The sequence below is a fragment of the Sander vitreus genome, chromosome 1, assembly GCF_031162955.1.
Source record: "Sander vitreus isolate 19-12246 chromosome 1, sanVit1, whole genome shotgun sequence".
NCBI classification, from domain to species: domain Eukaryota; kingdom Metazoa; phylum Chordata; class Actinopteri; order Perciformes; family Percidae; genus Sander; species Sander vitreus.
In genome coordinates, this window is record NC_135855.1 from 39,163,847 (window position 1) to 39,176,892 (window position 13,046).

Here is a 13,046-nt window from a genome sequence, read left to right on the forward strand (position 1 = left end):
GACCCGCTGAGCGCAGTGGTAGTGTGTACGTAGTGTACGTAGTGTGTGCGTAGCGACCGTGCCCCAATGCGCCGCCAACACTTACGCCACTATCCTCCCTTCACCACACATTTAAGACAAATATAAGTAGCCTATTTTATTTTGTCCTCGTTGCTTTGGGGTCAACTTTTGTGATCCAGGCTTAGGTCCCTGATGTAAAAGTCCCCTTACTGCTTTATATTCCATTATATTTTTGATATATTTTGAATGCCATCTGTGTTTTCCTTCTCATAGGATAAATAAAGGTTTTCCCACCATACATTGGTGCATACAAGTGTATCAGAATGCAGGAAATGAAGTCTTTGATGCTCAAAATAACCCTGCAGGGAGAGGACACCCAGACCATATATTATATTTATGTGGTAGCCTACAGTATACCCACTACAATACATTAGACTACACCACTGGTACCATTCATTTTAGCATTCATTTAAAACGTTGCCCACTCCCCTGCTTTCTCTCCCCCGACCTGGACTCTGGCTCTTCACGCGGACTTCGGGGAAACTACGCCCAGATCCGCTCCCTTTCTCCTGATCTCAGTCCGACACTGGGAGACTCTCCCTGGACGTTACGGACGGTACAGCTCGATTCCATCTGTCATCTGGTGTGAAATGCGTCACAACCTTGATTAGGTACAACAAAGATGTAAGTAGCCTATTATCAGCAATATGTAGCCTGCAGTAAAATCAGTATTGTGCAGTAACATCCTCCCTGTTAATGTTTTCCAGTTATATCTGATGTTTCTGGATTCATATTCCTGCTGCATTATGGTTGCATTTTAGTTCTGTAACGTTTTGTTTAAGGTTGTGCTCATTTTAACTGCTTTAGGCTAGATAGCCTACTGTTGGGTAGTTTAATCTACAGCAATGCTTCATAATCTATAAGATCATCATATGTTTGTAGCGTCGCCGTCCTGTGAGAACCACCAGTGGTGTAGTCTGCGTGATACGCAGGTACACGCAGTATACCCACTAAGAAAGCTCCAGGATTTCCATATACCCACATAACAACATACTTTCCATTATATTTTTGATATATTTTGAATTGTCATCTTTGTTTTCCTTCGCATAGGCTGAATAAAAGTATTTCCACTGTAAATTGGTGCATTAAAGTGTATAAAAATGCAGAAAATTAAGTCTTTGACGCTCAAAATTTCCCTGGGGGAGCAGACCCAGACGCCCCACTTTGATATGTCCATTCTGCTCCATATATTTATGTAAAACAGTATACCCGCTAAAATACATTAGACTACACCACTGAGAACCACGTAGCCTATCTATAATACGTTTTAAAACTTTTCATTGTGTCAGAGAAACAGCCCCGTTTTCAGCTTTGTGTCGATGCATTTTCCAGCTGATCCGAGAGGCTTTTTAAAGACTTCATTTAGCTTAAGAAGTAGGTTAGGAGAACTTTCTCAACACATAAAGGAACACTTCATCCTTCAGTTCATCACAAACATTCAACATCAACACATCTGGAGATACGTGGTTTTCACTGGACAGGAAGGGGATGAACAACTGTCATCTGAAAAGTAACTAAAGCTGTCAGACAAATGTAGTCGAGTACAAAGTAGGTCTACAAAAGGCCTATATAATAACACTGTATAATAAACATCACATAATGATTATGGTAAATTGATAGTAAATTAAACTTAAGTTAATAGTTATTTTACTGTTAACAAACAAGAAAATGATTAATAAGTATATTAATAGGTAGCCTATAACTAATTATTGTAATCATTAGATTTGTGTAATATAAAATAATTAGTTTATAAATTAACTCATTATTTATTCTTTACAAAGTATTTATTAACCATTAACAATGTATTGTAATCAATAGATGCAACTTAATAATAGCCATACAGATTCTCAGCCGGTTTACAAAGAATTACTTAAAGGTTTACAAATCATTTGGTAATTATTTACAAATACTTAATATATTACATAAAATGTTATGACGTGTGCAACAATAAACTGTTAAGACAACATCAATTATAGCATTACTATTAATTAATAAAGAATAATAATTATCATGTCATTGTAAGTACAAGTTTAATGAACTATCAATTTACCATTTATTAGTGATTATAAAATGTTACCCCTTGAGGTGGTATAGGCTCATCGTACTTAATTAAATGTAACCTAGTCACATGCAAGTTACTTGCCTCAGTGTGTGTTAGATAACTGTATTACTTTGTTCTTTTAGTATCCTTCTAGAGTTAGGTTAGCATTTGTATTATTAGTTCCCCCCCACACACACACACACACACACACACACAGTTTATGTAACTTTTATGTCCTTTTTAATTATTGGTAGAATTACCCTGCATATAATGTATTGGCCAGCAGAGGGCGACGCTGCCTTGCTAATGGGCATAAAGCTACTGCAAGGACTGTGATTGGTCAACTCGTCCTGTGTGTTGATAGTCGGTGTTTCCAGCAGCCTACTGTGGGGAGTAGCAACATGCTAGTTCACTGACATAAGCTTTGCAAATAAACTCAGACATATTTTGGTTACAATGACGGGGTTAACCGTTTGTACAGTGTCTATATGTCAGTAAAGTTTTGGAAATTAGCACTTTGCCAGCAAAGCAGTACTTTGTGGGCAGTTGTGCTAAAGTTTGCTTGTTAACATAACATAAACTGGCTGGCAGACACCTCGCAAATAACCTCAGACTTATCACCCCCTAGCGTTATGGCGCTGAAATGCAAAGCAACCCCGACGCAGAACTCCGAAAGGGTCACAACGCCGTAGGAGCGACGACGTAGCTACGGCATGGAGTTGACGCAGAAGCATAAAACAGCCCTAAAGCTGAAACAGCCAAGTCACTCTTTAGCGGTCTGCGTCGCCACAACGCAAAGTTAAAGGGTTGGAGGTGCATGTCGAGCTACGGCGGCGGGCTCGGAGGGGGGTTCGCAGCGACACAGAGGGGTCTGCGTGGGTACGCCGTCGATTCAATGCAGAAGCATAAATCAGCCTTTAGAGATGCCTGTTGCTTGTACACTGTCATGCTATTTTACTGCCATTGCCCAGTTTTTACTACATTGAACAGCGAACTCTGCATACAGCTTTGCATTTTTCATGTGTACACTACACATATTGTATTATTTACAGTTATTCAAAAACACATCTTGGACCACACTCAGCCTGGTGGTGCAGTACTTCCATGTAGACAACCATCTGCAGAGTGTAGCTTCCAAAGAAAATACCAAAAGCCAAATGGACCAGCTACAGGCACTCTTGGCCCAAGGTGGCTTTGAGCTGTGGCAGTGGGCAAGTAGTCTCACATTGCCAGATCTATCTCCACAACACTGTGAAGTAAAGTCTGGCAATACCACAGATACATTCTTGGATAGGAGAAAAAAAACGCTCTGGCTTGTTTACATTTCTTTAAACAAATCACAATTGTCTTGTGCAGCGCTAAGTTCTGGACGCAGTGACTATGGCTCTGCAAAACTACCCAGGGAAGGAACTTTTTTTGGTGGAAGATTTGCAATATTAAATGAAGTTAACTATTCACACAATACAGTAATGGGAGCTTTTTAAATTAGCTGGATACATGGTTAAACATAATTTGTTCTTACCATTGTATCGCCGTGTGTACTTCGTCCACAGCAATTCCACCAATCGGGCCCAAAACATCCCACTTAGAGAGTAAATGACCTAAACATATTCTTTGTAAATCTTTACAATCATTCCCTGAAATAACCAAGCAGTCCTGCCTTATTGCACAATCTAAATTTTCTTCAAAACTTGTGATTTTTAGCGTGTAGCTTGCTAGCTCGAAGTTTACTGTTGTTACCCGTCCATCCATCGATCCAGCGATCCATCCATCCATCCATCCATCCACTCATTACCACTCACCCATTCATCAATCTGGGTTTGGGTCGGCTGTTGCGGCAACAGGTCAAGTAAGGTCCAAGTAAGGTATCCCAAAGCATTCCTAGGCCAGATGAGATATATAATTCCTCCAGCGTTTCGGTGTACCCCAGGGTCTCCTTCCAGCTGGACGTCACGTAGGTCTGTAGGTCACGGTTCGATGAAGCCAACAGAACCACATCATCAGCAAATAGCAGAGAAGCAATTCTGAGGTCCCCAAACCGGACACTCACCTCATCCTGGCTGTGCCTTGAAATCCTGTCCATGAAAATCACAAACAAGATCAGTGACAAGGGACAGCCCTGGCGGAGGCCAACACCCACTGGAAACATGCTTGACTTACTGCCAAGGATACGGACACAACTCTCACTGCAGTCATATAAGGACCAAATGGCACGTACTAACGGCCCTGATACCCCATATTCCCACAAGACCACCCGAGGGACACAATCGTAAGCCTTCTCCTAGTCCACAAAGCACATGTAAACTGGATGGGAAACTCCTAAGCCCCCTCAATTATTCTTGCAAGGGTGAAGAGCTAGTCCACTGTTCCACGGCCAGACGTACGTGGTTCTAGAACACTCTTGGACTAAGATCAATGATAGACTTTGTGGTCATGTTACCTGATCTGTGGCCGTATATCTTTGACACTTGGGTGAAGAGAGGAGCAGAGCTGTCAACTGATTACCATATGGTGGTGAGTTAGATCAGATGGCGGGGGAGTCAGCCCGGAAAGACCTGGTAAGCCAAAACATGCACTGAGGGTGAATTGGAAACGGCTAGCCTAAAATGCTGTTTGACGGGTCTTCAACTCCTATCTGTATAAGATCTTTTCACACATCCCAGGGGAAGGCTGGGGACATGTAATCTGAGTGGACCATGTTCATGTCCTCCATTGTATATGCGACAGCTAGTAGCTGTGGTCAGAGGGTTGTCGGTGCCTGTCATGGAGGCAATCCGAGAACCAGCTGGTGGACACCGGCAGTAAAGGGAGGCCGTCAGGCTGAAGAAGGAGGCCCAGGGGTCACCGGCAGGTTGATTCCTGTGGTGAAGACATTTTGAAAACAACAACACATAGAGTGCGAAAGGTGAGGGGTAAAGCCTGCCATGTCATGTCAAAAATGGCACACGGACAGGCCTACATATTGGCAAGGCTGTCATGATCATGGACCCTCAGTCCCCTTACTGTGGCCGGTAGGAATCTCTCCTGGACTTATCTCCGGCTAAATAAGGTTTTCCGCAGGGAAGGTGGGCAACATGAATTACAAATGCACTGTGGCTCTAATCATTCAGCCCCCTGCCTTGCCAGACTAATCATCAGAGCCCTCGTCTTAGACTTGTTTACTAATTCCATTGTAAAAATTACCCTGCACATAATTTATTGGCCAGCAGAGGGCAGTGCTGCCTCACTAATGGACATAAAAAGGTGTCGCTAAAGGGCGACCTGTACGGTGGCCCTGAAGTGCAAATCACAACAGCAAATAGAAAAACACAACAGCAAATATGAAAACACAACAGCAAATAGGAAAACACTTCAATAAATCATAAAACACAACGGCAAATAGGAAAACACGACAGCAAATAAGAAAACACGACAGCAAATAGGAAAACATGACAGCAAATAGGAAAACACGACAGCAAACATGAAAACACGACAGCAAACAGGAAAACACGACAGCAAATATGAAAACACGACAGTAAACATGAAAACACGACAGCAAATATGAAAACACGACAGCAAACAAACACAATAGCAAATATGAAAACACGACAGCAAATATGAAAACACGACAGCAAATATGAAAACACGACAGCAAATATGAAAACACGACAGCAAATAGGAAAACACAACAGCAAATATGAAAACACGACAGCAAATAGGAAAACACGACAGCAAATAGGAAAACACGACAGCAAATAGGAAAACACGACAGCAAATAATAGGAAAACACGACAGCAAATATGAAAACACTAGAGTAAATATGAAAACACAACTTCTACCGGAAAAGATAGGGCCTATCTAGCAGAGGACGGAGCCTCCTGATTGGACAGACAGACGGTCTCTCTGTTAAAAGTAGGCGCTTTTCCGTGTTTTTCACCTCTCCTTCCTGTTAAAAGACAGACAGTCGGTCTGTCCAATCAGGCGGGTCCGTCCTCTACTAGATAGGCCCTACCTTTTCCGGTAGAAGTTAATGCTGTCATGTTTTCATATTTGCTGTCGTGTTTTCCTATTTGCTGTCGTGTTTTCCGATTTGCTGTCGTGTTTTCCTATTTGCCGTTGTGTTTTATGATTTGTTGAAGTGTTTTCATATTTGCTGTCGTGTTTTCGTATTTGCTGTCGTGTTTTCCTGTTTGCCGTTGTGTTTTATGATTTGCTGTTGCGTTTTTCTATTTGCTGTTGTGATTTGCACTTCAGGGCCACCGTAGCCTTGGCTGTTTCAGCTTCAGTGATTCCTGTTGCTTGTAAACTGTCATGCCATGCTGTCGGTCAGTTTGCACTACATTGCACAGTGTACTCTGCATGTATATAGTTTTAGTTAAGTAATTTGCATTTTCATATGTACTAAATACATTATGTAATTTACAGTTACATTTATTTCTGTATATTATGTTGATTTTATACAGAACCACTTATTCACCAGACAGGTGTGCAGAAGGAATGTGGTTGTGGTGGTGGATATAAACGCATTGGAGCTGAAGATATCTGTCTGGTTCTGATCGGTGACCTGCAGCGGATTACTTTTTAAGTGATTCCAGCAGAGAAACAGCAGGGGAGAAACACCATCTTTACAGCTATGTTGAAGGGCCCAATATTGGCTGCATGGCTGGTGTATTTGCTGTGTCATGGTTATCCTGGTAATAAACACCTGCTTACATACATATCCACAAAATAGCAAGATTAGCATACAACATATATCAATGTAAAATTAAATATATATATATATAATGTAAATTACATTCTGATACATACTGCTAGCAAGTTTTCAGAGCTTTATACTGCTGTTTCTTTTTATTGCCTTTAATCCACATTTTAACACAAAGGACCTGGTCTCCCTTTTTTAATAACACCTGTTGGAATGTCCTGGACTCTGTTGCCACCAAAAAGACTAGCGCAGCCCTGGCTAAACAAATACACCCATTATTATCTTTATTGTAAGTGTCAGAAACTGTCAAAGGTCTTAATCCATCGCTGCTTTTAACGGCTTGTGTTGGCCTCAACCACGGATTTGCCACTCACTTGCGGCTATAGTTATAGACTTGCTTTTGTGTGATTTTCTTTTTGTTGCTTTAACCATCTTTTTATTGCGTTTGTTCTTTTATGTGTATTTATCTATGATTCATTTTCTCTTGCTTTTATTTGGCCGTAATGTTTGGCTCTCTGTCATCTTGTCTTCTGAGTGTCTGGTAATCTGTTTTTAAAGGTGCTATATAAATGCATGTATTATTACTATTCTTATTAATACATTAAGCAATTTTCATGTCAAAATATTCTTTTATGTAGTGTTTTATCACACAATATTCATTAGAAAATATTCACAGTTTTAAGCATAATGTGTATTTTTAAAGTGGTTTAAAAATATACATCTCTTGCTCTAGTTAAATCCAAGGTGATCTGCGGCGAGTCCGACATGACAGTATGGTTTGAGAAATACCCTGGACTTCAAGAGGATGATTTGCGGCTCAATGACCCCACCAACACCGCCTGCAAAGTCCGCACCAACAGTGATTTCGTCTTTGCTGTCGTCCCCCTCAGCGGTTGTGGAACACAGATCGAGGTAACGCAGGGTCATTGGTTTCATCACCTGCTGTGCTCTTCTCTTCTCTCAACTATTGGTTTTACTTTTCATTAGTACTATGAGGACTGAATACATAACATTTAACTCTGCAGGAAAATGGTGAAAACCTAACTTTCACGAATGAAATCACCAACAACAAACATGACGTGGTGATCACCAGGAAATGTCAGCTGGAGCTGAAGTTCGAATGCAAGTACCCCAAACATGGAAAAGTGAAACAGAGCTACAGTGGACACAGAGAGAATATTACAGTGTTGGAGAAAGACCTCGGCACGTTCACCTACCAATTTGAATTCTATCCTAACAAAAATTTCCGAACCCCGAAAAAATCTAAATTATACCCTCTGAATTGTGACTATAAGCAAAGGATTTACATGCAGATAGAGGTCACCTCCTCAGTCGAAGACACCGAGCTGTTTGTGGAGTCCTGCAGAGCAGCACAATATGACAACCCAAACTACGAGCCAACCTACCCCATCATTGATAACGGGTAAGCATGACTACACCCCCTGGTGGCAGCAGACAACATAACAATGCATTTGTAATTATTTGTTTTCTTTAAAGTGCTCATATTATGCTCATTTTCAGGTTGATAATTGTATTTAGAGGTCATATCAAAATAGGTTTACGTGGTTTAATTTTCAAAAAACACCATATTTTTGTTGTACTGCACATTGCTGCAGCTCCTCTTTTCACCCTGTGTGTTGAGCTCTCTGTTTTAGCTACAGAGTGAGACCTCTCACTTCTGTTCCATCTTTGTTGGGAGTCGCACATGCTCAGTAGCTAGGTAAGGACTACTAGCCAGTCAGAAGCAGAGTATGAGGGCGTGCCCTGACAGTAGCTAGGTAAGGACTACTAGCCAGTCAGAAGCAGAGTATGAGGGCGTGCCCTGACAGTAGCTAGGTAAGGACTACTAGCCAGTCAGAAGCAGAGTATGAGGGGGTGCCCTGACAGTACCTAGGTAAGGACTACTAGCCAGTCAGAAGCAGAGTATGAGGGCGTGTCCTGACAGTACCTAGGTAAGGACTACTAGCCAGTCAGAAGCAGAGTATGAGGGCGTGCCCTGACAGTAGCTAGGTAAGGACTACTAGCCAGTCAGAAGCAGAGTATGAGGGCGTGCCCTGACAGTAGCTAGGTAAGGACTACTAGCCAGTCAGAAGCAGAGTATGAGGGGGTGCCCTGACAGTACCTAGGTAAGGACTACTAGCCAGTCAGAAGCAGAGTATGAGGGCGTGTCCTGACAGTACCTAGGTAAGGACTACTAGCCAGTCAGAAGCAGAGTATGAGGGCGTGCCCTGACAGTACCTAGGTAAGGACTACTAGCCAGTCAGAAGCAGAGTATGAGGGCGTGCCATGCTAGCAGCTAGGCGAGCATTATAACGTGTGTTCCAAAGTGACCACGTTTGTCTCTGAAGTAAAGGCTGGACTACAATAGAGCTGTTTGGAGCAGTTTGTGAACAGTGTTTTCTGTTGGAGATGGTAAGTCCCTTTGGGGTGGACTTTGGACTTTTTCTCTTTGTAAACCTATAACGTGCACAAAAAAAGATATATAGCACAATAAAGTAAAGGGAAAAAGCCAAAAAAGCATAATATGAGTCACAATATGTGAGGATTGTTACTAAATTGATGTGAATGTGAGATGACCCATTTGTAGACTCTTTGTAGATTGATTATCTCATCTATGCAATATGCCCATGTCAGGATGTAAAACGTATAGCTTCACTTCATCTTTGGCATTACCTACACTCCTCGTCCTTATCATGTAAATACCTTCAAAAAAATAATATCTGCCCCTATAAAAGCATCCATTGTTATACATAGAGTTACAGAGGCAATGTTTCTTATCTGTTTGTTTTGTTTTGCTCTGACTAGGTGTAATGTGGACCCGACTGTTGAAATCCATTCCCCTGCCCACCAGAAACAATTCAGGTTCAGCATGGAGGCCTTCAAGTTCATCGGTTCGGATGACCAGGTGAAGAATGGAAAATAAATACGGGACAGTTGGGTTTAGGAAAAGAAGAATGGATGGTTGGGTTTAGGAAACGTGATACGCGGGACATGAACCCTGGTCTCCTGGGTGAAAGTCCTGAGTTGTTTGACCCATCCACTCCCCCAACCAACCTCCCTATGTGGATCTTCGGGCTTTCATACTACTCTCTACCGTTGTCGCTCTTAGTGCTACATCATCTTCAAACCCCGTGTAGCTGCTGCTCTCCCCGGTACGTTCTACAAACACGCTGAAGGGCACTTTTTGCGTCGCTTCAGACGCTGACAGCCACTGTCCAAACGTCTGTATTTTACGAGTTCGGAGTGAGAACGGGTCGGAGGAAACATATCGCTAGTCTCGTTGCAAACCGTTTACACCGTTCCGAGGAATCATGTTGCTCAATCTGGAAACCGCAGGAAATCACACATCGTTTTGAGCTTGAACGTATCCATAGTTCGGAGGACATTTTCAATCAAAAAGTGGAACCAGATTTAGTTGAACCATCCACAATAAGCACTTAATCACCAAAAAGACAAGACCAGACTTAACCCATCCAAGTAAGTTTAACAAAACATCTTATCTTTTACATGTTTCAGTGTTTCCCATCTAACCTTTTATAGGAAGAAAATATGTTTCCCTTTTTTTCTTTTAAATTCTACAATTTGAAATCATTTTTAAATGTAGCTTCAGTGAAAAGATTGTTTCATATTGTAAATCTAAGGGCCAGTGGTTGATCTTGTGTGTGGGTTCTGACCACAGCTCTGTCTTTATGTCCTCTAAACCAGGGCTTCTCAAGCTTTTTGTGTGTGTGGACCACTATTTGTGATCAAGAATTTTCGCGGACCACCTCATAATACACACAATAAAATATGTCTACACACAGTCCTACCTGAATTACTCCGCACCTCTTAATAGGCCTACTAGCACTAAAACTAGAACTGGTCATCGCATCAGTACAACAGGCTCGTTTACTGCACACAACGGCTGCCACATATTTCATTTATTTATTTACTCAAGCACCCGAGGGCGTAATCAGGTTCATTTGAACAACAGGCTTTGATTATTAATCTTCAGAGTTTGGACTTGAACGTCACGGCTGAGCACCACTAGCATATTTTAGTAATCACACAATAACTTGACAATTTAATTTAAATGTTATATCACTATACATATTCTTCATTTTTATGGGAATTTCCTGGTAAAATGAAGGTTAAAAAACTATTATTTTATATTTTATTTTGCTGTTCCACGGACCACCTGCAGTACCCTCACGGACCACTAGTGGTCCGCGGACCACAGTTTGCAAATGACTGCTCTAGACCAGTGGTTCTCAAGCTTTTTTCAATAATGTACCCCCTTTGAACAGTTTTTGTAAGCCATAATTTTGGTAGAAAACAAAAGTCTCTATAAAGAAGAACAATACAGCGATGTCAGCGATAGATTTACTAAACAACAGCCTTGGACCTGGAAAATATTTAAATGCTGATGATGAGACAAATGAGACAAAACCTTGGAAAAAAGATGGTAGAAAGAAGGAAGTAAGGCAAGAATAGGTCGAAATAGTAATAAAAACTTTGAAAAAAAACGACAAAACCTTCAAAAAAAGGTGACAAACTTAAAAAACAGCCACAAACTTGGAAAAAAAAGACAGTAGAAGTAACTACAGCCTTGCTTGCCTTGAAAAACATTTTGCAAAAAACGTACATACCCCCTGCAGTCCTCCAAAGTACCCATAAGGGGACACACACCCCCATTTGAGAAACACTGCTCTAGAAGAGACAAAGATATGTGTGATGTTACATGTTAACAGCGTGTTCTGTTGCATTCAGGTGTTCATCAGCTGTTCGGTCATGGTGTGTAAATTAGGAAGACCTGACACCAGGTGCTCCCAGGGATGCATCAAATCCAGAAAACGGCGAGATGATCAGCAACATCACCTCTCAAAGAGAGAGGCTGTCACTCAGAGTTCAAGGCACTTCATTTCCCAGGGTCCTCTGCGCTTAGTGGGATCAGCAGAGAGCACCGTAAGCCCAGGTATGAAAACAGGGAGTGTTTTCTTACGTAACAGCACACCTTGCCTCGCTTGAGTCAAATTGAAGGTGTGTTTCTCTTTTCTCCAGTGATCAACCTGAATCTGAACCTGGTTTTCATCGCTGGAGGTCTCCTTGCAGCCGTTGGCATGATCAGTGCAGTGGTCATCTACAAAGCCAAAATATCAAGGGTCACATACCAACCTTTTGAAAGTTAAGACAGCGGCGTGTGCAGAATACCAATTCTGTATTAAGTACATTTGACTACATAAAGCTATTTTGAACAGTTTATAAATCACTAAACGCTTTAGGGCCAAAATACATTTCTGATCTGCTGCTACACTATGACCCACCCAGACCTCTCAGGTCTACTTGTTGTCCCCAGAGTCAGAACTATACAGGGGGAAGCAGCGTTCAGTTTTTATGCTCCACATATCTGGAACAAACCAAGGTCCGCCGCAACTCTCAGTTCTTTTAAATCAAGGCTGAAGACCTTTCTTTTTGATGCTGCATTTCTTTAAGGAGCTCATATTATGTTGTTTGGCTTTTTCCTTTTCCGTTATGGTGTTATATATCTTTTTTTTGTGCACGTTATAGGTTTACAAGGAGAAAAATCCCAAAGTCCACCCCAAAGGGACTTACCATCTCCAACAGAAAACACTGTTCACAAACTGCTCCAAACAGCTCTATTGTAGTCCAGCCTTTACTTCAGAGACAAACGTGGTCACTTTGGAACGCGTTATAATGCTCACCTAGCTGCTAGCGTGGCACGCCCTCATGCTCTGCTTCTGACTGGCTAGTAGTCCTTACCTAGGTACTGTCAGGGCACGCCCTCATACTCTGCTTCTGACTGGCTAGTAGTCCTTACCTAGGTACTGTCAGGGCACGCCCTCATACTCTGCTTCTGACTGGCTAGTAGTCCTTACCTAGCTACTGTCAGGGCACGCCCTCATACTCTGCTTCTGACTGGCTAGTAGTCCTTACCTAGGTACTGTCAGGGCACGCCCTCATACTCTGCTTCTGACTGGCTAGTAGTCCTTACCTAGGTACTGTCAGGGCACGCCCTCGTACTCTGCTTCTGACTGGCTAGTAGTCCTTACCTAGCTACTGTCAGGGCACGCCCTCGTACTCTGCTTCTGACTGGCTAGTAGTCCTTACCTAGGTACTGTCAGGGCACGCCCTCATACTCTGCTTCTGACTGGCTAGTAGTCCTTACCTAGCTACTATCAGGACACGCCCTCATACTCTGCTTCTGACTGGCTAGTAGTCCTTACCTAGGTACTGTCAGGGCACGCCCTCATATTCTGCTTCTGA

The 13,046-nt window shown here is 42.1% G+C and overlaps 1 protein-coding gene across 1 annotated transcript; it reads left to right on the forward strand.

The window, feature by feature from the left end:
• Positions 1-602: 602 nt before the first annotated feature.
• On the forward strand, positions 603-12,842 carry LOC144521168 (CUB and zona pellucida-like domain-containing protein 1). Its single transcript, XM_078255546.1, has 7 exons — positions 603-684; positions 6,561-6,774; positions 7,516-7,694; positions 7,808-8,205; positions 9,588-9,687; positions 11,532-11,736; positions 11,823-12,842. Exons 2-7 carry the CDS (start codon positions 6,714-6,716, stop codon positions 11,948-11,950), a joined length of 1,071 nt encoding a protein of 356 aa, XP_078111672.1. The 5' UTR covers positions 603-684; positions 6,561-6,713; the 3' UTR covers positions 11,951-12,842.
• The last annotated feature ends 204 nt before the right edge of the window (positions 12,843-13,046 follow it).